The sequence below is a fragment of the Dermochelys coriacea genome, chromosome 4 (assembly GCF_009764565.3).
Source record: "Dermochelys coriacea isolate rDerCor1 chromosome 4, rDerCor1.pri.v4, whole genome shotgun sequence".
In the NCBI taxonomy this organism is placed as follows: domain Eukaryota; kingdom Metazoa; phylum Chordata; order Testudines; family Dermochelyidae; genus Dermochelys; species Dermochelys coriacea.
The window spans coordinates 140736661-140763899 of NC_050071.1; the positions used below are offsets into that span (position 1 = coordinate 140736661).

General features: G+C 50.4%; 1 protein-coding gene across 1 annotated transcript in view; it reads left to right on the forward strand.

Moving 5' to 3' along the window:
- The first annotated feature begins 442 nt into the window (after positions 1-442).
- FBXO41 (F-box protein 41) overlaps positions 443-27239 on the forward strand; it is a 56214-nt gene continuing 29417 nt past the window's right edge. The window contains exons 1-2 of the mRNA XM_038399820.2: positions 443-671; positions 19441-20429. Of these exons, the coding sequence (XP_038255748.1) occupies positions 19711-20429 (719 nt within the window). The 5' untranslated portion in view covers positions 443-671; positions 19441-19710. The remainder of the gene's footprint in view (positions 672-19440; positions 20430-27239) is intronic.

The window sequence follows — 27239 nt, forward strand, 5'->3', positions numbered from 1 at the left end:
CCTTCCCCGAGCATGGCCTGGCGAGTTTGCAGATGCTCCCTAGCACGGGGCCCCGTGTGGCGCCCCCCCCCCCCGGGATCTCAGGGCGGAGGGTGGGACCGCGCTGCCGCAGGCGGAGGCAGAGCTCGGAGGGGGGGGTCGGAGGGGGGGGGGAGAGAGCAGCGCACGCGGCAGAGAGTCCGGCTCCAGACCCGGCAGGGAGGCGCCCCCCCTCCCCGCTCCCCGGGGCGCAAGCGGAGCGGCAGCTGGGATGCAGGGGCGGTCGCTGAGCTCCTGCTCCCCCGGCCCCGGGTCTCCCCGGCCCCGGCGCGGCGGCGCAAATGGAGGTTTCTCTGCAGCGAGCTGGGCGCCGCTGAATTAATCCCCCCCCCCCGCCGCCGCCGCCGCCGCCGGGTGGGTGTCGGGCCCCGCAGCCCCTCGGACGCTGCCTGGCTTCCACCGACCGCGCTAGCCAGCGGCCCCCTCGCTGGCGGCTGCCGGTCCCAGCCTCCCTGGGTTCCGGCGGCGGCGGGGCGGCTGCTGCCCTCTCTGCGGGCGCCGGGGCCAGGTGAGGAGTGAGCAGCGTCCCGGGCATTGGCAGCGCGAGCCATTCCGGGGGGGCTCCGCTCTGCATTCCCCCCCCCCCGGAGCGGAGCATGGCCGGAGGCGGCGGGCAGCGCCCCCTCTAGCAGGTAAGGGACGCCCGGATCCGCAGTTGGTTTCAAATGTCTTGGCGGAGGGGGTGGGAAATGGACACGGTTCCCGTGCAGGCGAAATGCACCGGGCGGGGGGGGGGGGGAGCCCGGCGTGAGGAGCGAGGGTTTAATTTTCAGATTAGATCAGCACGCAGGGTTATTTCGCACGCATGTGTGCAGACACTGGGGTGATTTTTACCCTGGGGTGGAATGAAACATGTAGGATGCTGCTGATTTTTGCAAGAGCCTCCGGAAGGTGGGAAGAAATGGAGGTAAACAGGGGCTGGGGTAACCAGCAGCAATCGCATGCTGGATGTATGAACCAAGGTCTCTTCTTCCTTCCCCTCCACCCCCTTCTGCCTGTAAAAATAATAATAATAATTAATAACCAGGCAGTCATTTCTAGATGGATGGTTTGCATGATTCTCTGCTTCACTGGTTGTTCATTTTAAAACGTAGCCAATTTTAAGGCCAAATCGGTGGTGAAACTCGGGTGTAACTGATAGAATAATACTGGTGTTAATTTCATTTTCAAATCAGTTTATCCCTGGGTAGTGAGCTCCATCTGTCAGTCTGCATGCATACACGGTAATGCATTTTCCATGCAGTTAATGGTAGGAATGACTCCGGTCATTATTATATTAAATCTGGAGCATTGTTCATGTTATGAAGAGACAGTTTTTATGGTCAAGATGTACATCTCCGTTTCTGATGACTATCTGTGCATTGCACCCATAGGAGGATAGCACACGCATCATGTTATCTCTCGAGATACAGGAAAAGGGCCAGATTCTGCTCCCAGTTACACCAGCATAAACCAATAAAAACTCCATTGGTGCTGATGGAGATACCCTAGTGTAGGACAAGATTACAAACTGGGCCATAAAATGTTCATAGTCTCATGCTGAATTCTGTAACGGTTATTAAAGCCAAAAAGCATCCAGAAGTAGGAAAGACTGTATTAAAATAAAGTTATAGGCAGTGTATTCTGTGTCATGGAGTCACATCAGCAGACTGTAGCAAGCGGTAACTCGTGTGATAGTAATAAACCTCTGCCCCGATATAACGCGACCCGATATAACACAAATTCAGATATAACGCGGTAAAGCGGTGGTCGGGCGGGAGGGGCTGTGCGCTCCAGTGGATCAAAGCAAGTTCGATATAACACGGTTTCACCTATAACGCGGTAAGATTTTTTGGCTCACGAGGACAGTGTTATATCAGGGTAGAGGTGTATATTAAAATGCAGAATAGCTGATTTGTGTAACTCTCCCAAAATATGACATCAAGCTGGTGAAGGACCAGAATGTAAGTGTCCAATTTGGATAATTCTAAATATCAGGGGGCATGCTATAAATTCTTCCAGCATAAATTATAGGGCTATTTCTTTCCCTGGATGGTTTTCACTAAAAATGGATCTCCCAAGCCTCATGACTTCTGTGGGAGATCCGATCCCATTTTTCCAAAGCATTCACCGAGCCAAAGTAAAATCATTTAGTGCAGTATCCCCAGAATCTGGACTGAGCTACATTTTTCCCGAAATTAACGATGAAACTCAGGTTGTCACATGGAAACTTATGCTTGCAAGCAGCCGGCCTTGGTATCTATCCATTGCCATGGGCAACTGCTTGGGAGACAGACGTGCCCGCAACATAGGAGAGAGAGCCTGTAAATAAGATGAGACTGAGATTAATAGAGTTCTCGAACAATTGCTTTAATGAAATGGGGGGTTGAGAGAGAGAGCAGCTCACATCAGCAGAGCGGCTTTTCGGTGAAAGGTTCTTATGGCGATTTAACAAGCTAGACTCCCCCGGGCGTCCCTTGGTTAAACAAGTGCAGGGCAGAGGAAGTCAGGAGAAAGCAGTGAAGACTGATGAATGGGAGCCATGGGCTTGGAGTCGTGTGTACATCCAGAATGGAATTTGGTGCCTTGGGTATTTCCCTTGCTCCCTGTCCAGCTGGAAGTTGTGAGCTGGGGGCAGAGCCCAGGTGGAAGTGCTGGCATGTTTGGAAAGACAGGGCCTCTTCTGCACCTTCCACTTGTACCTGCATACTGGACTGACACAGGCAACTTTGTCACTCCAGTCAGCCCTGCTCACACAAAGCTCCTGGAGCTGGATTCTGTTCTGCCTTGTGCATCCCCAGCACAACAGCTGACCCATTTCCAGTTGCAAAATCTTCCTTGCCGGCACTGGTGTGGGCCATGGAGAGGGCTCGGTGGGATTTGCAGGGCCTTGGTGTGCTGGGTGGTGCAGGCGCCAGCAGTTAAAACGATCCTTTTCTGGCTTAGAAAAGGAGCACATTTGATCTGGAGTCACCGGGGGGAATAAACATGGAGCCGGGTGTTTTTCCAGAGCCTCAGGGACTTTCTTAGCAATAGTGGGATGTCAGCAGTGTCCGGGAGGGACTTTGCAGGCTCTTGAGAAATACATCTAAGGCAAGGGTAGGCAATTATTTTTTGTCAAGGTCCAAATTCCTTGGTCAAGGTATAGTCACGGTCCAGACTCCAGAGAAAATAATTAAAAAATAAATACCGATGATGATGATGATGATAATAATAAGGAAATAAAAAAGATTTCAGGGTCCGTTCAGAAGCATCTGGTGGTTCTGATTTGGCCGGCGGTCCGTGTATTGACTGCCCCGATCTAAGGAAACTTCAACTGGATAAGTTGCCCTGGCTAAACTCCTGAAGTCCTGGCCTTTGGGTAACATCTGGGGTGGATTGTCTGAGGCTTTGGTTGTCTCAAAATCCTGGTCAGGAGCATGGAGGGGACAACCCTTCATAGTAAATAGTATAGTAAATAGAATAGTAAATATGGCAGGCGACCAGCTTGGCTTAATGGTGAAATCCTAGCGGATCTTAAACATAAAAAAGAAGCTTACAAGAAGTGGAAGGTTGGACATATGACCAGGGAAGAGTATAAAAATATTGCTCGGGCATGTAGGAAAGATATCAGGAGGGCCAAATCGCACCTGGAGCTGCAGCTAGCAAGAGATGTCAAGAGTAACAAGAAGGGTTTCTTCAGGTATGTTGGCAACAAGAAGAAAGCCAAGGAAAGTGTGGGCCCCTTACTGAATGAGGGAGGCAAGCTAGTGACAGAGGATGTGGAAAAAGCTAATGTACTCAATGCTTTTTTTGCCTCTGTTTTCACTAACAAGGTCAGCTCCCAGACTGCTGTGCTGGGCATCACAAAATGGGGAAGAGATGGCCAGCCCTCTGTAGAGATAGAGGTGGTTAGGGACTATTTAGAAAAGCTGGACGTGCACAAGTCCATGGGGCCGGACGAATTGCATCCGAGAGTGCTGAAGGAATTGGCGGCTGTGATTGCAGAGCCCTTGGCCATTATCTTTGAAAACTCGTGGCGAACGGGGGAAGTCCCGGATGACTGGAAAAAGGCTAATGTAGTGCCCATCTTTAAAAAAGGGAAGAAGGAGGATCCTGGGAACTACAGGCCAGTCAGCCTCACCTCAGTCCCTGGAAAAATCATGGAGCAGGTCCTCAAAGAATCAATCCTGAAGCACTTAGAGGAGAGGAAAGTGATCAGGAACAGTCAGCATGGATTCACCAAGGGAAGGTCATGCCTGACTAATCTAATCGCCTTTTATGATGAGATTACTGGTTCTGTGGATGAAGGGAAAGCAGTGGATGTATTGTTTCTTGACTTTAGCAAAGCTTTTGACACGGTCTCCCACAGCATTCTTGTCAGCAAGTTAAGGAAGTATGGGCTGGATGAATGCACTATAAGGTGGGTAGAAAGCTGGCTAGATTGTCGGGCTCAACGGGTAGTGATCAATGGCTCCATGTCTAGTTGGCAGCCGGTGTCAAGTGGAGTGCCCCAGGGGTCGGTCCTGGGGCCCGTTTTGTTCAATATCTTCATAAATGATCTGGAGGATGGTGTGGATTGCACTCTCAGCAAATTTGCGGATGATACTAAACTGGGAGGAGTGGTAGATACGCTGGAGGGGAGGGATAGGATACAGAAGGACCTAGACAAATTGGAGGATTGGGCCAAAAGAAATCTAATGAGGTTCAATAAGGATAAGTGCAGGGTCCTGCACTTAGGATGGAAGAATCCAATGCACCGCTACAGACTAGGGACCGAATGGCTCGGCAGCAGTTCTGCGGAAAAGGACCTAGGGGTGACAGTGGACGAGAAGCTGGATATGAGTCAGCAGTGTGCCCTTGTTGCCAAGAAGGCCAATGGCATTTTGGGATGTATAAGTAGGGGCATAGCGAGCAGATCGAGGGACGTGATCGTTCCCCTCTATTCGACACTGGTGAGGCCTCATCTGGAGTACTGTGTCCAGTTTTGGGCCCCACACTACAGGAAGGATGTGGATAAATTGGAAAGAGTACAACGAAGGGCAACGAAAATGATTAGGGGTCTAGAGCACATGACTTATGAGGAGAGGCTGAGGGAGCTGGGATTGTTTAGTCTGCAGAAGAGAAGAATGAGGGGGGATTTGATAGCTGCTTTCAACTACCTGAAAGGGGGTTTCAAAGAGGATGGCTCTAGACTGTTCTCAATGGTAGCAGATGACAGAACGAGGAGTAATGGTCTCAAGTTGCAATGGGGGAGGTTTAGATTGGATATTAGGAAAAACTTTTTCACTAAGAGGGTGGTGAAACACTGGAATGCGTTACCTAGGGAGGTGGTAGAATCTCCTTCCTTAGAGGTTTTTAAGGTCAGGCTTGACAAAGCCCTGGCTGGGATGATTTAACTGGGACTTGGTCCTGCTTTGAGCAGGGGGTTGGACTAGATGACCTTCTGGGGTCCCTTCCAACCCTGATATTCTATGATTCTATGATTCTAACCCAGGATACGGAGGGACCAAGGACAAACCTTCATTCACAATGTGTCCTGAGTGCCTTCGACATGGTAAAACCCTCTCCACCCTCGCATGCGCCATGGAACTAATGAGGTTCCACTGACCATAGGCCGAGGAAGCGGAGGCTGGCCACTGGCATCCTATCCTTAGGCTCTGCATACCCTGAAACCGGAAGCCAGGGGGGTGGTCACGCTGGAGGAAGGCTAGGCTGGGGCTAAGCTGTTGCTCTACAGCCACTGTGGTGGTTCTAGCATTCCACCCGGTTACTCAGCCTGGGTGCTGGGGCCAGGATCAGGAGCTCGCAGTGGAACTGGACAGCAAGCTAAAGACTTGCATGAGTTTCCGGGGGAATCATCTGGCCATCCTTTGTCCCTGTGGGTACAGCTTGTACCTGAGCTGTACAGAGGCAGCTGTACCTGAGCAAGGCTTTACCGCAGGAGAGCTACCACTGACTTCCATCCGTCTTCCCTGGGTACCACAGTCCCTGGGGTCCCATATCCCTGGCTCTGGATCTCCCTGCTCTAGAAGTGGCAACTCTTGCACCGCCCAGCAGTCTGGGTTCTGCCCGCTGAGGTTGTCCTTCACGCACCGGGTGGCGAGTCTGGCCCAGTGCCTCTAGGCGACAGACGCTGCATTGAAGAAGCAAATCTCTTGTGACTCCGTGTAAGGTGGGAAGGGAGCGCCCAGCTCTGCCGCGGGAGCTGTTATGTATGAGTGCTACCTCATCTGTGATGAGGTGGGCCTGGGGGTTAGTTTACGTAGGGTCACCTTCCCCTCTGCGGGAGGGCCAAGGAAGGGAATGGATTGTTCTTAGCTGCTGTTTGGGTCTAACTCCAGCATATTATTGTCTATAATAAACAATTGAGCCAGCCCTATAAAGGCTCCAAAATGGGTTAGGATGAAAAACTGGTTCCTTGTAATTTTTTTCTTTATTATGAATCATACAGTACAGATCACCAGGCTGGGTGTTCGGAGGGGGAGTTTTTTCCCCCCTTAATGCTGTTAAGTTGAGAGTTGCTCAAGCCACAAAATGTGGGTGTGGATCTGGGGAACTCTGAAGTCTAGGGGAATTTGGATCTGGGGGATAGTCTAGGCCTGTCCCTTTGCTGTTGTCTGTGGTTTGTTTGTCTGCCTGTGGTTTGTTTCTAATATTGGAGACATTCCCTAATTGCTGGTTGGGTTTACATTAGGTGCTGTACAGTGGGTGTCTCTGGATGATATTCATTAGGTTCTGAGTAGGAAGGACAGATCTGTGGTTAAGGCACCAGACTGGGACACAGAAGGTCTGGGCCAGGCCTATGGTACAGGGACTGTAGCAGCATAGCTAGGTCATCACCCCATAGTGTAGACACACCCTACTGTGATGGGGTTTTTTTTCCATCAATGTAGGAGCTCCCCCTTGCCACGGGAGAGTAGCTAGGTGGATGGAAGCATCTACACTGGCACACGTCTAGGTTGAAGAGCTGCACCACTCAAGGGTGTGTATTGTTCACCCCCCTGAGCACCTACGTTTAAGTATAGACCAGGCCTCAGTTTTGTGTGTTCTGCCTTCCCATACTTAGGCACACAACATTCAACAAAAGCCCTCCTGGGTGGGTTCCTGGCCCCTTTTGTCATAGGCAGGGGGCCGGTGATTGACTTATCCCAACAGTGATGTTAACTGGGTGTCACTGCACCCTTCGGTCTCACAGAGCGATGTGAGCCACGCAATCACCAGCACCTCTCGGCATAACGAGCCCGGCAGTGACGGGGCATGCAGCGCCGGGCCCCTTCTCGTTGCTCTGTGGATGATATTTGGGATGGGGAACAAGGCAACGCCATGTGCCTGAGGGAAAGCAGCTGGCAGAGCTGGGAGTGCGGCCTCAGAAGACCTGGCCTCTGGCACAAGGGAGAAAGCCTGGAGCTATGGTGCGGCAGGTTTGTTGACATCAGTGGTGAGGCCCAGGCATTCCCACAATATTTGCCACGCTGAGGGGACCCTCGGCCCAGTTTTCAACCCCATCCCAGAGCTCTTGTCCCGGGCAGGCAAATCTGCTCAGTCTGTGGCTGAGGTGGGGCAAGGCTAGGTGCCCACATTGTAGTGCCCTTCCACCACCACCATGTTGCAGCCATTTGGCGCACTCCTCCAGTGGAGCTGGGCTGTCGGGAAGACATAAGCAGGGTTCCCAGGAGCCGGCCACTGGTATCTGGCAGATCCCCCAGGAGCCATGTGGATTGTGGGGGATCGATGGCTTCTGGGGGAGGAGAACCCATGCCTATTCCAAGGGGGGCAAATCCAGCTTCCCCCCCCATCCTCTCTGGAATCATTTGGGTGCCACGAAGCTCCCAACCCTCAGGTATTTTCGCAGGTGGGGACGATCCATTGGTTTTGACCATCACATCACCTAAGAGTCATGGCTGGCATAGAGATGGGTTCAATCCCTTCATTCAACACGCCCCCCCACAAACTTAGATACCAGGATGATGGGCACCTGAGAAAACCTCTAAAATAAGAGAGGGCCACAATAAGGGGGAGCCTGCAACTTTCACCTTGGCATTTCCTGACTTTGAATGTTCACCCATGAAGCCTTAGCATTCTCTTAATGGAGTTTTTTTCATGGATTTCCTAGTGTAGTCAGATGTTTGGCTGCGTGTGTGTGTTCTCACTGTGTGCGATCCCAGCTCTGTACAGGTAGCTAATACAGCAGACCTTGATTGAACTGTCCAATGACCACAAGATCCATTAAGGGAGGAAGGCAAATGGCCAGGTTTATTGCCAATTAAGCACGGTGCTAGTAACTTGCAGATTCTGCCGGACCATTACTACATGTATGCCCCTAACAATGGACCAGCTCAGTGAATGGCGGGACTTTCCGTTCCCCCCCAAACCAGGCAAAGACACTCCCTCTGAGATACCTCTTTATACATCGATACAAACAAGTTGCGTATCGCCCCTCTGACATGGCTAGGTGCCACCCTCTAACGTTGCTAACCTCCACCCATTATCTTGTAGATGTTGGTTTGATCAAAACATCTCCATCCATCAGGCTGTCATCCTGACCTTATCTTTAAGATAGGCCACTGTATTCCTGTTCTCTATGGGGAATGTGTTGGTTTCGAGGTGTTCTGGTACCACCTTTCTGGGATGTGTTTGCTTGAATGTTCTGTGCCAAGCACTACTTAGGAATGTGTGTTTCTGCAAGATCAGCCCTGTTCTTGCCAGATTCTGTGAGCAGGGCCTGCCTCTTGCTCGCAACCTGACTTTGCTTTATGTCAGCAAAGCTCTGACCACTACTTTAGTTCAGGCCTCAAGCCTCTGATACTAGGGTTTATGTTTCAGGCTGTTTTCCGTACACCTAGGTTTACAACAACAAAAACCAAAACCAACTCCACATTCTGCGATTTCATACTCTCTGGCTGGACACCATCTTTCACATCCAGCAAGCTCTGTAGTAGGGAGCCCCTCTCCTTGTAATCCTTACCAGCTGCCCTGCTCCTCACAATATTTGCATTTCCTGAGCAGGTGAGTATGCTCACAGAAGCTTTACTTAGTACCACTTATGGGCCTAGTGAGCAGACTCTGTCTAGAAAACACACTGGCCGTAAATTAGTCCAATCAAACCCAGCATTCACCAGGATGCTTAGCCAGTTCACAGGGATGGTGATTTCTTGCCAAAATTTCTGATCTTGTACCCTGCCCTGGAAGTTTGACAGCATTACAGCCGGTCAAAAATACGCCAAGAATTTCAGCTTGAAAGGTAAAATTTTCCAAAATTTAGGCCTGGGCATGTCTAACACCTGGTCATAAGGTTGCACAAGCATTTCCATCTTAACCTTTGGGATTCCTTAACTGACACCCACTATGATTAACCTCTGGAACTCCCTGCTGCAGAATAGTATTGAAGGAAATAGCTTAGGCAGAGGGGCGGTAGGTCATCCACTCCCAGATTGTGTCACCACTGTGTAGGGTCTGAAATCTTCTGTTAGGGAAGAGCCAGCACAAAAGAGAGACCCATGTGGATCTTAGTACCAGAAAATCACCCAAAGGCATCCCCATTAGGCAGAGTCACCATCCCTACTAAGAAGCTGTCAGATCAATCAAATATCGTAGCTTCCCCGAGAGACGTCGCAATGAGATGGATTTCCCTAATTGAGACTGTGCCAGCCAAACTGAGTAGCATGTAATTCAGCAATGTTATATGGACATAGAAACAAACTAGCGCTCTGCCTTGCTTCCTTTTATAGTTTTCTTGAACCTCTTGTACTCATGTTGCTCCAGCCTGGGGCTGGATAGAGAATCTGTAGCCAACTCCCTGACAACTCCCCTCTCTGCAGTGCTAAGCACACCTTCGCTGCAGCAGAGAATCTGGCCATTTCTCCTTCACTCCCTGTCCTAAACCCTTATGTACGACAGGTTGTGCTCCACCCCAGATAAGGTTTAATTTCCTTGGAGGGCAGAGTGATTTCTGATCAGTTTTTAAAGTGCTTTGGCTTTTTTTTTTTTTAATAGGAGAAAGGGGCTCTGAAAATATACATTGATGGATAATTCTTTGCCACAAGAGGCTGTAACGAGGCTGGTTCTGGCGGGACCCAACTGAGAGTGCCAATTCAGGACAAATTGCTTAAAGCAGGACAGTTACAGCCCAAGGCTGGGGTTTCTATGCCCACCAAGGCAAACCAAACTAGCCAAACAGAGAAGACTTTGGTTTTACTCCACTGGCTAACCACAAGTCACACAAGCAATTCCCTTAGAAACCCCAGTTTCCCAGTATCACCACCAGTGCCACTCGTTAGGGGGACAAATGGTTATGAAAACCAATACCCTAGTAAAAGAAAAAAGGTTCCCTTGATCCCAAAGGACCAAGCCCCGGACCCAGGTCAATATATAAATCAGATTTTACACACAAATCACGCTGTTGCCAATCCTTTAGAATCTAAAATCTAAAAGGAAAAAGATATAGATGAGAGCTAGAACTGGTTAAATGGACTCAATTACATACCGTAATGGCAAAGTTCTTGGTTCAGGCTTGCAGCAGTGATGGAATAAATTGCAGGTTCAAATCAAGTCTCTGGAGTACATCCACAGCTGGGATGGGTCATTCAGTCCTTGGTTCAAAGCTTCAGTGTAGCAAAGTTCCTCCAGAGGTAAGAAGCAGGACTGAAGACCAGATGGAGGACCTGCAGCAGCTTTTTATACTCTCTTGCCATGTGGCCTTTCTTTCTTTGTCCCAAGGACAAGCTGCCCATCACATGGCCTGGAAAAACCTCAGAGTTCTGTCCATAGGCAGGTCCCTGCATACCTTGCTGAGTCACAAGGCGTGTCTGCCTTCTCTCAGTGGGTCACTTGTATAGCTGATGGTCCTTAATGGGCCATCAAGCAGGCTAGGCAGAGCTGACACCAACTTGGCTGGGGTTTCACCCAGAAGCATAACATAAATTTGGAATACAGACAGTATAGAGCCAATACTTATATCTTTAAATATAAAAATGATACATGCAAACAGATAGTATAATCCTAACCAGCAAACCATAACTCATCTTAGACACCTTACTTGATCCCCTTTATACAAGATTTGGTACTACTACAGGACCTTGGTTGCAACAATGTTCTATACAGTCCCAGTTCAAGTCAATAACATCACAGAGGCTGATTGCTTCTTGAAGGTGTGAGACCTTCCAGGTGGGCTCAGTGTCAACAGCAACATTGGTGGGTGTAATCAGTCTGTGTCAAGCCTCTGATGGTCATGGCAGGGGTCAAGAAGGAATCCCTCCCCCCTCCCCCAAATACAGCATTGAACAAGCGGGTAGAATGTGAAACTCATGCCTCGCAACAAAGGATGCACAAAGGCCAGAAGGAACCTTTGTGATTCTCTAGTCTGAGCTCCTGCCTAGGACAGGCCAGAGAATCCCAGACCAAGACTCTCCACCTCCTCCAACCCACTCGAGTTCAAAGTGGGGCCGAGGGAGCATAGGCGCTGACTCGGTGCTTGCTCCGGGGCTGGAGCAAACACCAAAAAATAGTGAGTGCTCTGCACCCAGCAGCCACCCTCCAATCAGCTGTTCGTCGGTGGGTGGGAGCCGCTGGGGAGAGGAGGCGGAGTGAGGGCAGGAAGAGGCGGAGTGAGGGTGGGGCCTTGGGGAAGGGGCGGGGCCTCGTGATGGAGCACCCACCTGGAAAGAAGAAAGTTGGCACCGAAAGTATGCGAGAGAGCAGACTGGGAATTTTTTTTGATGAACCATATTGTGCCAAAAATGTCAATTCGTCAAAACCAAAATTCTCCGTGAAACAGGGTCACCTTTAACAAATCTCCCGACTCACAAAGACATAGGGAGGGGGGGAAACAAATGGGTATAAACTGGCCACCAGGAAGTTTAGACTTGAAATTAGACGAAGGTTTCTAACCATCAGAGGAGTGAAGTTTTGGAATAGCCTTCCAAGGGAAGCAGTGGGGAAAAAAGATCTATCTGGTTTTAAGATTCTACTCGATAAGTTTATGGAGGAGATGGTATGATGGGATAATGGGATTTTGGTAAGTAATTGATCTTTAAATACTCAGGGTAAATAGGACTAATCCCCTGAGATGGGATATTAGATGGATGGGATCTGAGTTACTACAGAAAATTCTTTCCTGGGTATCTGGCTGGTGAATCTTGCCCATATGCTCAGGGTTTAGCTGATCGCCATATTTGGGGTCAGGAAGGAATTTTCCTCCAGGGCAGATTGGAGAGACCCTGGAGGTTTTTTGCCTTCCTCTGTAGTATGGGGCATGGGTGACTTGAGGGAGGCTTCTCTGCTCCTTGAAGTCTTAAAAACCATGATTTAAGGACTTCAATAGCTCAGACATAGGTGAGGTTTTTCATAGGAGTGGGTGGGTGAGATTCTGTGGCCTGCGCTGTGCAGGAGGTTGGACTAGATGATCAGAATGGTCCCTTCTGACCTTAGTATCTATGAATCTATGAAAGTTTCAAAAGCGTTGAAACATGTCCCTGCTGTAGCGGTTTTGAAACAAAAAGCTTTGGGGGTTTTGAGTCAAACTGGCTTTTTGTTTTGAGATGTTAGTGAACTTAGACTGAGAAAAAGGTATTAAAAATAAAAAAGGTCAAAATCAAAATGAAACATTTCCATTGACCATAGGAGCTAACTCAGTGGGTGCTCCGGGGCTCAAGAGCCCCCTGGAAAAAGAAGAGGGTGCTCAGCACCTGCAGGGCCGGATTAATCTTTTGTGGGCCCCGGCGCCTGGACTGTGACACCACCTCCCGCTCTGCCCACACTCTGCCCTGAAGCCCTGCCCCTGCTCCGCCTCTTCCTCCTAAGGCCCTGTCCACCACGCAAACGGGGCGGGGGAGGAGGTGGAGAGAATCACCCACCGGCAAAAACAAAAGTCAGCGCCTATGCCATTTACCCCGAATCCAAGTTTTTGTGGGTTTGCAAAAAATTTTGAGATTTTTTTACTTTTTGTCCCAATTCAAGGTGGGAAAAATTTTTCAATAGCCTGGAATTTCTCAAAGAATTTTGTGAGATGAGAAAATTGTGTCCTGCCGAGCTCTGTGAATGGACTGGTGCGTTGGCCCTCTGTACGGGGATGAGTTCCCATAGGCAAGCGTTATAGTCGGACAAGGAGAAAATCTCCTTCTTCTGAAGCATCAGATATTGGCCGCGGCTGGAGGCCGGGTAAAAGACATGAAGGAACCATAGTCTCATGCAAAACCGGCATGAGGAGAACTGTTCCTTCTGGCATGGAACCCTAGTCTGCAGCCTGATGCTGCTTCCATTTTAGTCAATGTGAGTTTTGCCGCTGACTCCAGTGGGAGTGAGGATTGAGTCCGTTCTGTCACACGAAAGAGTTCAACCTGGAATGAGACCACAGGGAAATGTCTTGGATTCCAGTGGGGATTGCATGATGAGACAGGTACTTCTCAATAGGCCAATGTAGATTGGGCAACCTTCAACGGCAGGCGGCCCCAATGACTTCAGTGGATACCTCGGTAGAGCCGCTAGGTACCCCAGGGCAATGTGCTCCAGTCCTTGAACCTAAACAATGCCCAAGGCCTGAGAATTTGAGTCCTGTCCTCAGCAAGCTCCTGAGAACATCTGTTGTGTATGTCACTATACCCCTGACTGTGTGAGAGTTTAGGGCTTCTTTTAACACCTGGCCTAGGGGTCTGGCTCTTGCTTGTGGCGCCAGAGGTCCTGGGTTTGAGTCCTGGCGACCGCCCTGGCAGCAGAAACGATGGTGATTATAGCTCAGACAGGAATCTCTTGGGGGAGGTTCTCAGGCCTGCGTTATGCAGACGGTCAGACTAGATGATCACAATGGTCCTTTCAGGCTTTTGTGCACCCCCTGACTCCCAGATTCCCTCCAGCCCAATGGGTGGATGATGAAGCGCACAGAGAGGAGAGATGTGAATTGTATGTTAGATGCACAATGAGAGCGGCCCTGTGTTTGTGCTGGCTCCCTGTCAGCCCTGAGATTTCCACATCGTGCCCACGCACATTGTTTTCTGCTAGTCAGAATGGTTTAACGCTCCCCCAGCCCTGCAGGCAAATCAACGTGCTTCTTCTGTGCCTTTCAGCCCTCACCTCTAATAACAAGCCTGCCCACAGACGCAGCCAGTACAGTCTCTGGCTGTTTTCTGGGGCTGAAGATGGTGTGGGGAGTGTGTAGGAGATGGCCAGCTTGTGCTTTGTCCTTCAGGTGGATGCGTCTGAGCTGGGCTGAAAGATCCCTACGGAAAATCTGTGTTCAAAACCATCCTGAAGGAAACGTATGAGTCCTCGCCATCCCCAGCACCTACGTGGCAGGCTTCATCGGTAGCACTCAGAGCGCTTTCCAAAGGGTTGCATGTTCTGCATATGGGGCAACCGAGGCACAGAGACAGGAAGTGACTTACCCGAGGTCCACCCAGCAAGCAAGTGGTAGAACTGGGAATAGAACCCAGGAGTCCTGACATCCAATCTTGGGCCCTATGCACTGAACCCGGCTGTTGATAATCCGATATCCCCCTGTCTGGATAGCTCATCTCCCAAATTTTGTAAGGTTCATGGATTTGAAGGCCAGAAAGGATCATTATGATCATCTAAGGTATCACCCATAGTATCCCTACTATCATTAGTATGTATCTCCCCAAGGCAGGGCAGGGCTATAACTCCATTGTACAGATGGAGGACTGAAGCACAGAGAGGCTTAAGGTGAAATTTTCAAGTGGCTTAGGATCTGAAGTCCCACCACTAGAGTCTAAGTTTCATTTAAAGTCCCTGGACTTAAGTTCCTCAGGCCCAGATCCTCAGAGGTATTTAGGCACCTAATTCCCAGTGGGAGTTGGTACCTCTTGACATCTGGATTAAAAAAACTAGAACGATATAAAAGGAACATGGCACACATGAAATGGATTAAAAACTAGCTAACTGATGGGTCTCAATATTGTAAATGGAATTGTCATAGAGCAAGTGAGTTTCCAGTGGAGTCCTGCAGGGATTGGTTCTGGGCCCTTTGCTATTTATTGTGTCTCTTTCAAGGACCTAGAAGAAAACATAAAATCATCATTGATAAAGTTTGCAGATGACACAAACATTGGGGAAGTGGGAAATAATGAAGAGGGCAGGTGACTGATACAGGGTGCCCTGCATCACATGGTAATCTGGGTGCAAGCAAACAATATGTGTTTTGATATGGCCAAATGTTAATGTATACATCTAGGAGCAAAGAATGTGGGCCATACTTACAGGATGGGGGACTCTACCCTGGGAAATAATCCCTGTGAAAAAGATTTGGGGGTCATAGCGGACAATCAGCCGAACATGAGTTCCCAGTGCGACGTTGTGGCCAAAGGAGTTTATGTGATCAGGGATACATAAACAGGGGGATCTTGAGTAGAAGTAGAGAAGTTATTTTACCTCAGTACTTGGCACTGGTGCAACTGCTGCTGGAATGCTACATCCAGTTCTGGCGTCCGCAATTCAAGAAGGATGCTGATACATTGGAGAGGGTTCAGAGAAGAGCCACAAGAATGATCAGAGGATTAGAAAACATGCCTTAAAGTGAGACACTCAAGGAGCTCAATTTATTTAGCTTAACAAAGAGAAGGTTAAAGGGTTACTTAATGACAGTCTATATGTATCTCCATGGGAAAGTAATATTTGATAATGGGCTCTTCAATCTAGCAGAGAAAGGTCTAACACAATCCAGTGGCTAGAAGTTGAAGTTAAACAATTTCAGACTGGAAATAAGATGTAAATTTTTAATAGTGAGAGTAAGTAATCATTGGAGCAACTTGCCAACAGTCGGGGTGGATTCTCTATCATTGACCATTTTAAAATCAAGATTGGATTTTTTTCCCTAAAAGAGATCCTCTAGGAATCATTGTGGGGCAGTTCTCTGGCCTGTGTTATACAGGAGGTCAGACTAGATGATCACAGTGGTCCCTTCTGGCCTTGGAATCGATGAATCTGGGCCTTACGTGCCTGTCACATTTAAAAATGGGACTGAACCCCTTTTGAAAATTTTACCTTAAGTGACTTGCCCAAGGTCACCCAGAAAGTCTGTGGCAGAGCAGTAAAAGGAATACTGGTCTCCAACTCCCAGGCTAGCACTCTGATCACTAGACCATCCTTGTCCTTACTGACTGCCTGCAGAACATAGGCAATATACACAGAGAGAGAGAAGAAGAATTTAATTCATCAGCAAAATGCAGCTTCCTCTGAGGCAGAACATGGCAGCTCTTTAACAGCCCAGAGAACCTATATACACTATATAAAGATGGGGCGGGGGGGGAGAATAGCATCCAGTTAGGACTGCAGGGAGGATTACGTAGGCAGCCAAATTCTAACGGCTGCCCAGCCATACCCTCATTCCTCATAAGCCACAACTGTCTGGGGACTAGGAAGAAACCTCTCATCTGGTCCAGTTATTCTGTTACGGATATTTTGGCTCCTTCCTCTGAAGCATCTAGCCATAATGGCAGGATACTGAACCAGACGAAGCCCTGGTCCAATCATTTTTATTGTTCCTAGGTGCTGCAGGATATCTAATGAGCACGAGGGGTCAGGGTCTCAGTTTTACTTCTCATCCAACAAGATGGCCCCTCCAGCGCTATAGTGACCCCTGACCCCACCCCAGGGCACTGATTTAAACCTGCCCAGGGAGCAGGTGTTAGTTCATGAGGGGCCAGGCTCTGGCCTTTTTGGTCCACATACATCCCTCTCATGGAGCGTAATGGGAATTCCCCGTACAGTCTGGGGCACGAATAGCCCCATTGGAGTTATTATGGCTAGCAGCATCTAAGGTGGGCAAGACCAAGAGGGCCTGGGCCAGGCTCAGCCATTTTGTAGGATTTCTAAAGAGGACAATGGTGTCCAGAGCTCAGGCAGGCTCTGGGATCATGCAGCAGCTTTTGGGACCCCTTCTTGCCGGAGGAAGAGCTCCCCAGCGTCCACCGCTGACGAGCTTTGCAGTCAGGTCAGGTTCCTCTGTTTGCACGGTTTCCCTCAGACAGGCACTGAGATCCAGGGCAGGTCCTGCTCGGTTTCAGATGAACAAGGAGGATAACGCCTGCCAGGCGTTTGTGTGGTTTGTTTGTGGCTGTATCGCAATCAATGTCCTGGCAGGTATCATTCTGTAGAACCAAAGAGGGGACAGATGCTCACGTCAAACTGGGGTTTGGCACTGGCCCTCTCAGCAGAGGACTCAAAGACCCATGGAGACCAAGTTCTCCAGACTCCTAGAGGTGTTCCCACCACGTCAGGGTGAGGGGCTATGTGTGCGCACAGGGAGTTGGCATTGTCACTGCCCAAGTTGTACCAGAATGGAGGATTCTGGTCTCCAGGGCTATCACTTCAGGACTTTTCAGGTGTGCTATCATTCATTCCAACATATTAGTCTTCCTCATTATAATACAATGCCCATGTGCATGAATACAGCCTCTTTGTGTGTCAGGGTGTTAGCCACTGGAGGAGAAGACTAAAGTACAGGAGAAGCAGCGTATAGCATGAGCTAAATAAGTAACTACGGGTCCCCCATTTCTAAAGAGGCAAATGTAACAACTACTACTAGCCAGCATTTGCCTTGTCAGTTGGGGCCAGTGGCTGATGCCAGGATGGGCTGAGACAGACAAGCAAACAGCAGGAATAAATGGCCAGTGTTCACCATGGGTGTTGGGTTTTTTTTATCTTGCACTTAGCTAAAGGATCAGATGACTCAAAAGAAGGACTATGGCTTGTGTGCACCCAACGGAAGGGGAAAGGGAGACAGGCGATTGCAGGGGAAATCAAGCACAGGGAAATTTCAGCTGGAGAGCAGGCAGCTGGATAGCCTGGCTGTGATGTCTATTAGGCAGTGGAATAGTCCTCCCGTGGAAGTGGTGGAAGTCCCATTTGTTTGGGATGCTTGCAGCTGGACTGGGTGAAGTTGCGCAGGAGAAGGTACCACAGAGTAGAATTGCAGGGGATGGTCCTGCTGAAGGGGATGGACTAGGTGATCCAATACGTCATTCCCATCCTTAATTTCAAGGCTGCTGTCACAAAGAAAATCCCTCCGGTGCCCAGAATAAGAAGCCACGCAGGAGAAGCCAAGCTGAATAACGAATGCATTTCCAGTGCCGGCGCGTGATCAGTTCTGACTGGTTTCGGATCGCTATCTACACTGAGGCTTCCCTAGTGTTAGTTAACAAGGATCAAGGGGGGGTCTGGTATGTTTGCCCAAGGCAGATGTCGATTTCACACTTGATTAAATTCCCTTTCTTTCCTCCCTCATCCGAAAGGGAAGAAGCATTTAGTTTGGTAAATAATGCTTTCCTTACAGATTCTCAGTAGGGGTGGTAACAGTTGCCTCATTATCCTTAGGAAATGGTGTATTTCTCACACACAGCTCTGCCAATGCCCCTCAATCCAAACCCACAGCCCCTTGCTATCCCAGCCCTGGGCTCCCCACCCAAAACTCTGCCAATGCCCCTTCCTCCTGATCTGCAGCCCCTCCTGGGTGCCCCACACAGCTCTTCCAATATCCCTTGCTCCTGACTCTCAGCCCACTGCTATTCCAGCCCCTATGCTCCCCACACAACCTACTTTATCAATACATCTCAATCTTGACCCACACCAGCTGTAGCACCTTGTGTGCAGGTTTTGTGCTGAGGGACAGAGATTTACTTTATGAACCACCAAAGCCCTTCTCTTGGGCCCTCCGTTGCAGATCTCCAGAGATTTCGATTTGTTGGTGACTGGTGGGCGTCTCTGGATCACCTTCGGTCAAATTCATCCTTGGCGTTGAATCTGGTGGAGCCAGAGCCCGCCCTGAGACAGCGCCCCCCTCTCCCCAGGGCATTGTTATCAAAGGCTTTCCATCTTTCTCTTCTCCACCATGTTCCTCTTCTGAGTCTCATGTGCTTGGGAGCAAGATGTTGGCCTCAGGGGTTCTAGCGACTACATCTGAACCTGCTGTCTTTGCCTTCTGTAAGTGGCACCGCAGCCACCCGATGGGGAAGGCGCAAGGGAGGGGTTTGATGCCCACGGGTGGGGAGCGAGCGTTTGGCTGGCTGAACTTGAGGGCAGAAGGGGCTATTGCAGTCAGCTAGTCTGACCTCCTGCGGGCAGGAGAACAATTCCCGTTTTGACTAGAGCAGATCTTCTAGGAAACCATCTCAGGCAAACATGCTCAGACAGAGTGGGGCTTTAAAACCTCCAGCCTGGGGGAGAGAGGGCTGTCTCTTTACACGTTGCGGGCAAAGCCACCCGGAGAGGAGCTGGGGAAGGAGATAGAGCCCGAGGCAGAGGAATAGGAAGGACAGGTGTTTGGGGTGGGAGAGGACTAGTGGGAATGGGAGAGCTAAGGGGTCCCGGAGGAAGGGAGAGGAACAAGAAGTGGTAGCTGTGGAGGTGAAGGAGAGGGGTTGTGGGGGGAGTGATTGGGGGAAGGGAAGAGGAAAGCACTGCCCATAAACCGCTGACGTTGTTTTTCTCTTTCAGTGCCCGGTGCTGGCGTCGCCCGATGGTGCACGGACCTCCCTCAGGCTCACCGGGCTGGGGTGCCGCCCGCTTGCCACGTCTGCCTCTTGGCCCTTAACCGGAAATGCCCTTGTGGAGCCAGCGCCCTGCCCTGCGGTGCCCTCTTCCCCCCAGCACCAGCACCAGCACCCCTCCCTGTGCCCCTGCCGCCCCCTGGTCTGCACCATGACAGGGGCCCTGCTTGCTTCCTGCGGAGGGGTGCACGGCAGGCGGAGCAGCTCTGGCTGAGGGATGGCCTCTCTGGACCTGCCCTACCGCTGTCCGCGCTGCGGGGAACACAAGCGTTTCCGGAGCCTCTCCTCGCTGCGGGCCCACCTGGAGTACAACCACACCTATGAGACCCTCTACGTCCTCTCCAAGACCAACAGCATCTGCGATGCCACCGTCTTCCCCTTGGCATCCGACGCCACCCTGCTGACCCCAGCTGCCCGCCGGGACATCTTCGAGAGCACCTCCTTCCAGGGCAAGGAGCAGCGCTTTGCCTGCGACCTCATCTCGGCTGACGAGCTGGAGCCCACCTCTTCCTCTGCATCCTGCTACGTGCACGAGATCGAGATCCCGCTGACTGAGATTTTCACCCGCAAGGCCATGAGTTCGGCCACCACCCCTCCTGCTGCTGCCGCGGTGGACACCACCTATGAGGAAGGCCTGACCCGCCTGAAGATCCGGGCCTTCGAGAAGCTGGAGGTGGACAAGCGGCTGGAGAAGCTGACAGAAGAGGTGGAGCAGAAGATTGCCTCGCAGGTGGGCCGGCTGCAGGTGGAGCTGGACCGGAAGAGCTCGGAGCTGGAGAAGGCCAAGCAGGAGAGCGTGAGGCTGAGCCGGGAGAAGCAAGAGCTGGAGGACCGGGCAACGGAGCTCTCCCGCCAGGTGGACGTCAGCGTGGAGATGCTGGCTTCCCTCAAGCAGGACCTGGTGCAGAAGGAGCAGGAGCTGACCCGCAAACAACAGTGAGTCTCTGCCCCATCTTCTCTGCAGGGGGAGGCGTGCATGTGCTCCCTTGCACACACTAATGTGCTTCCGTGTGGTCTCATGTTTCCACAGCAGTGCACATGTCTCTGTGCTCATGTGTGATTCTGTGTGTGTGTATGTTTCCACTCTCAGGGGGTGTGTGTGTGTCATTGTCACAGAAGTACAGGCCAGCTCCTCAATAAGCGGTGCCATAGAAGAATGTAGGCACATTATACTAGACCTTCTGGATCTAGATGGGTAAAGCCAAACTTACTGCCTTCGTACCCCTTCCAGACTGTTAGCATTAACTATTATAACTGTGGATACTTTGTTAGCCATATAAATGTCCAGTCCTCTTTTTATGCCCATTTAAACCAGCTATGGCTCTGATGCTCGGACATTAGAGATGCAAAGGACTGAAGAGATCATCCAACCCGTACGTTTCAGCCAATGCAGGGTTGGTCCACTACAGGAGCTTGTCTAGTGTTCAGTCCACTTTAGTTTTAAAATGTCCCAAGCAATGTGGCTTCTGCTCTTTTGAGGCTATTTCACAGCTTGATCCATCTCCCTACAAGCAGGACTTCCTTGATTGAAGCCTTCTTGCTTTCCTCCCATAATGCCAGTCCTAGCCCTCACACCACCCTATCTTCTTCCCCTTCTGGGTGTTTCGAGTCTTGCAGGTCCTGGGCTATCTAGTCCCCTGCCCGGAATCATTGCTTAGCCACACTAAATCTGTTTCATCTCTTCCCTTTAGTCAGTCCTTCCAGCCTCTTGATGGTTTTTGTTGCACTTCTCTGAACTCCCCCCCACCCACCCCCCGTTTGGACATCATGATGCCCACCATGCGATACAATATTCCAGAGGTGGTCACAGTGCCCCCTGCAGAGAAGAACTATTCCCTCTAGGGCTAGTTGGGAAATGTGTTTTATTTCTTGTGAACAATGTAGAAGAAAATGAAATGCAGAGGGATACATACCAGGGAGGGAGAAGAGGTATTTCAGCTAAAGGAGAATGGTGGCACAAGAACAAATGGGAATTAATTGGCCATGAGTAGAGAAGGCTGGCAATTAGAAAAGTGTTTCTAGCTATCAGAGGAGGGTGGTCTGGAACAGACTCCCAATAGGAGCAGGCAGTGGAGGGAACCTATTGAGAGTTAAGACGGTGCTTGGTAAGTTTCTAAACGGGATGATATGACAGGATTGCCTGGGAAAACATGGACTGGACTTCATGGCCCAGGAGACCCCTTCCAGTCCTACGTTTTTTTGAAACATATTTGGTGGCACCGGAATTTTGATGGAAAAACAGTGGACGTTTCAGAGGAAAACGGAAAACACAAAAAGCCAAATCTGATTTGCTTTTCAGTTGTTGGAATCTGAAACGTTTGCCATGAAAACCTGAAAAAACATTGCCAGTTCTAGACATTTTCTTGCACTAGGTCCATTTCTTCCAAAAGGCAGTTTTCATTGAAATACAGATGCTGGCAAAAAATTTCCAACTAGCTGTAATGACATCCCTGTGCTGAAATGAGATGTCTCTGTGCATAGAGCCAAGGGGTCCACCATTTGTGTTAGTGTTGCTGTACTACATCATAAACTCAAGTCTGTTCTGCTTTCCCCTTCCCACCTGAGGGCTGCTTCAGCATAGTTGCTTTCCAGTTTTCACCCTCCTAACAAAGATCTGTCCTTTAGATTATTTCCCCCCCAGATGTATTCTCTTGTATTTCCTGTCCATGTCTCCAGCTTCTCCAGGGTCCAGACCTCAGCTGGTATAAATCAAAGTAACTTATTGACTTCAGAGGAGCTACACTGATTTACACGATCTGAGGACCTAACCTAGTAGGTCCTTTTGTGTTAGTTCTTTGTCCTTATGGATGTCACAATGCCTCTCATTTAGGATCATCTGTGGATTTAACTAATGTGACATCTACTCTCTCTTCCACATCATTAATGGAGATGTCAAATAAGATGGGACGTCAGCCACTACTGTACCCTACTCTCACATCCTGCCCTTAATCTGCTACATTGCCATATATCATTACCCTTTGTTTATGGTCTTCCAGCCAATTTTCCATCTGTGCAACAGTGTTCGGATCCCTGCCAGCTTAAATTAATTTTTCAAGCAAGATTTCACAAGCCAAGGTATAAAATATTTGACTAAAATCCCAGTACGTTACATCGGCTGCATTCCCATCCTCCGATAAATTTGTAATCCTATAAAAAAAAGCCAATCAAGGTTGTTGGGCTTGATTTATTCCTTGTAACCTCTCAATGCTGCTTATGGCTCGCCCGTCTGTTTATCCTGTGTAATCGGGATCTGTTTTTACTATGGTTATTTGTTCAGTTGCTTCACTAAGGATAAACGTAGACAGATGAGGCAGTAAGCATCAAGGTCTCTCTTCTTCCACTGTTTGAATATCAACGTTGTCTTTGATTTTCCCGTCCTCTGGTCCCTTCCCCCCAGTAATTGTCAGCAGTGCAGTGAGCTCCTCCACTAATTCCCCAAGATGCATGGCAGCTCGGACAGAAGTTATTGTATGGGCCTATTTTCCAAATATTTCCTGACCTGATTAATATCAATATTCTTCCCAATTGCTCCTACCTTTTTGGGGAGAATGATGCATTTGGAAAAAGGGCTCGACATCTTAGCCGGTTTCAAGTCATTAATTTCAACCTCCTCCTCATTTATCACTGGCTCTGGGTTCTCCCATTAACCCCTTTGGCTAGACTTAACCTATTTCACTATTTTCTCTGCCAGCTGCTCTGTGTGTGCTTGCCAGCCCTTCCCTCCCCCCTTTTTCCCCCACTTACACTGTGGGTGCACTGTGAATGCATTTTTAACCTCAGAACTTCAATCCACTCCCACGTGAAGAGTTCATTGGTTCTTTGCCTCTTTCTTTTTTGGAGACTCTGCAAGCTCTTTGGGGCAGGGAACCTCTTTTTCTGATGTTTGTACCGCACCTCGCAGAAAGGGGCCCTGTTCTTTGATTTGGTGGGAAGAAAAATAATACTAATTAATAATCACCTATAATTATGACAGCCCTGCTCCCTCTTCCTCCCATCCCCTTTGACTCTCCCCTATTTCACCCCATCAACCCCCAAATACAAACCTGTGGGACTCTGGCCTTATCCTTAGACTGTAAGTTTTTGGGGACAGAGACCATCTTTTTGGTCTGTGTTTGTACAGCACCTCACCCCATAGGGTCCTGGTGTGGGGCTCCCAGGCACTACCGCAATACACCTGCCTAATAGCAGTATAAATGTACAGCACCTGGCACAATGAACCAGGACCCCATTACTGGGGCTCCTAGCTGCTATTGCAGAATAAATGATAAATAACACCACTAATAATCTTGGAGCGTGTGGTAAGCCCTCACTGCTCACCTTGGCCGTGATCCTGCAAATGCACATCTAAGGAGTCCCATTAAGTCCAGGGGGGTTACTCACCTGTGTATCATCACTCCAATGCATCCAATCTAGCTCCAGTCTGAGCTGCAGGCTCCTCTCCAGGGTCCCTTGGATAGTCTAGCGTGACGACTCCAGGAAGGCATTTTTTCGGAGGGGGACGAAAACCTGTTTTGCTAAAGGGGATGCGAGAGCCTTTACGTGCTGTGTTTCTTCCGGTGCATTTCCTGTTACATAAAGCTCCCATCACAGGCGAGTTTTCCAAGGATTCTGCAGTGCAGCGCAGGGGTGGCAGGTGGATATTTTACCATGTTCTGTGCACACAGAGGTAATTGTGTTGGATACTAAGCCAGACCCTGAGCTGAAGCTGGTCTGTTTCCGAGCTTTGGGGTTTGACTGTAAATTTCCTTTCAAATGCCAAGGCTGATTCCCAGTCTTCCTCCCGGTGGACGTCCTCTGGAGCACGACTGTCAGGCCAGGAGGCACAGTCATGGCGGGAAGCTATTAGCGGCACGACGCAATGATGTGCTGCTGTTTGGGTTGCGGCATGTGTCACAACGCACTCGTGCTTGGCTGTGTGATGAGATGCACGTCGGGGCCGGGTGCTGTTTACATTGCGGCGTGGGTGTTTGCGTCACGGCAGGATGCTGCTGCCTGCAGGGCGGGGGGGCTGATGGAGGCGAAGCTTTCGTTTGGATGCAACGGGCGGGCAAGGGAGCAACTCCAGCTGATTTGGATGGGCTGTGGCTCAACCCCTGAGCCGTGGCGAGCAGAGAGAGAGAGGCCTCTTCCTGGCTGATGTCCTGGGGCAGGCGTCACCGTGTGGCCACTCAACACTGAATCACCAAACCCTGTAACGATCCATGACCGTAAGTGCATAGGAGCCCCAGCCGTGAAGCGGGACCCCACGGAGCTAGGCACCGGACAAGCACGGAACTAAGAGAGAGCCTCTGCCCCCGCTTTTTGCCAGGCGCACCCTGCCTTGAGCCAAACACCGCCAACCTGGCATCTGGCTCAGAGAGACCCCGTCGGGCTGGCACTGAGCCTCTCGACTCCGTTTGCAGCAGGGCTGCTGCTTGGCGCCGAAGATTCGGAGGCTCTCCCACAGCTGTGGTGCAGCTAAAAGGAACAAGCCCCAAAGGGAGGTGAGGTAGATACTAAAGGGCACGGGGAGGCTGGTGGGTCTATGAGAACATATCCTAGTGCTCAGTTCCCGTCTGTGCTTAGTTAATTTAGAAGGGCATTTGCAGGTGGTGGAATCTCCTTCCTTAGAAGTTTTTAAGGTCAGGCTTGACAAAGCCCTGGCTGGGATGATTTAGTTGGGGATTGGTCCTGCTTTGAGCAGGGGGTTGGACTAAATGACCTCCTGAGGTCCCTTCCAACCCTGATATTCTATGATTCTATGAAAGTGATGGGCTCTCCGCCCTCCTTTAATATAAATACACGGGATAGTCAGAGCCCCAAACACTACAGCTTCCCAGCAGTATCAAGGGATAGCACTGTAGGTACAACACAGCCAGGCTGGCCCCACTCTCAGGTAGAGAGCATGGCTCTGCCTCCACAGGTGAGGGAAGCAGGTCCCCTCAGAACTGGACTGAGACTGATTCAATTCAGAGTCCACCCACGATGGCCGGCACTGCTGATCCAGGCTGGATTTGACCCAGTGACCTAGCCTGGAAATGCCCTGTAGCTTTTCATGAACCTTCTGACCCACCCAGCCCTGATGTGAAAACAACGCTGCGGTGTTTTTCCAGTAATAACCCCAAAGCCCAGTCGTGACTCCGGTGGTCGCTGTCATGTGCGGGGGGGGCTGTTGCTGCGGGAGATCATGCTGGGTGGGTGGGTGGGAGGGTGGGTGTGGATGCAATAGGTGATTTTGACTGTAGCATTTTCATAAACTGGCATCTCCAGAGTTCCTCTGCTCCACCTGCTGTTTTCACCCTCTACCTGATGCCAGAATTTCCTGCCAGAGCTGGCGCAGTGGGTGTCAGAGACGGGCTTGGCTCCCGCAGGGTTGTGACATTAGTGTCGGCACCGTGCTGCCGGAGTAACTGAGCCCCAGACGATCCAAGCCCCTGATTCTGTTTGTTGGCGAGTGAGAGACACAGCTAGCCAGGGTCCAAAGTGCAGGGGGGCAGGATCAGGCCCATAGGGGGCAATTAGGCAGAATCTGTGCACAGCTTTCCCCATTGCCCTGGCCTCATCTGCGAGGTGTGAAGTGACCCTCATGATTCCTGTTGCTCTACTATTAAACGGAGCAAAATCCAGGGCTCAGCAACCAGAGCTGCTTTAGTGAGAAGTAGCAGGTCTCATTTTCCGAGCCCTCTGTTCCAGCCAAGTGCCGCTGGTTGACAGAAGTGACTGATCTGATGCTGAATGTCCTCCATGTTAGCCCCTCCCAACACAGCCGATCTGGCTGGAGAAGTCTCCTGGCTGTGTTCACAGGGGAAAGGTGAAGGCAGCGTGGGGTTCAACCGCCCTCCCTCTGACTGGGAGGGTTGGGCCCGGTCAGTGCATGGATGGGAGACCTGCAAGGAAGAAACCCAAGAGTGCAGCAAGACATGGTCTTGGTGATTCACTAGGAAGCGCTCTTCCCCTCTGAGTCTGCTGAACTGATGCCCTCAGCTCAGGCACAGGGGGGTGCTGTGCAGCTGGAGGTGCTGCCCACACAACACCTTGTGCCAGGGTTGGGGGGCGTTTGCCCTCGTAGCCTGCTCAAATTCCAGTCTGGATTCCCCCGCAGTTTCGGCTGGAGAGGGTGCTACTCTTCTCCTCAGTGTTGTCGAACAGCTGCTGTGTTCCACCCCAGACTTGGCCGCTGGTCAGTGGTGGGAGAAGCGACTTCTGCACTCGATGGAATTCCAGCGATCGGTTCTTACGGCAGGTTCCTCTGAGCCAGAATTGCCATCTGCCCATGGAGATGCACTCAGTGGGAGGTCATTAGGTGGAAAAAATTTGGTGGACCTCAGTCCATATTGCAAAATTCCCTGACACAACTGGTCCTGTGGCAATGGGCCCCTTGTGGGGAATCAAAGCAGAGAGGCTAAGGGGTACATTGGCCATGGAGAGTGAGCTCTCATCTGTCCGAATGGTCCCTGCTGGGAGGTGAGGCCCATCCACATTGCTTGTGGGAGCTGTTTGCTCTGCAGCTGTCCATTGTGGCCTAGCAAAGGGCCCTCAGCCTCCAGCCTGGGAACTGAGCAGGGAGGACAGGACATCTCTTAAATTCAGCAACCCTGCCCCCCTTTAACTCTGAGAGCTCCCATCCCTTCTGTGTTCCACTTGGTTGTCCCTGGCTCTGCCCAGAGCGGCGTGAGACACATTCTGTGCTAGAAATAGTTGGATCTCTTTGGCATTCCCAGCTAGCCTGGTCTCTGCTCTGCCCTCTTTCTCAGGCCAGCAGCAGGT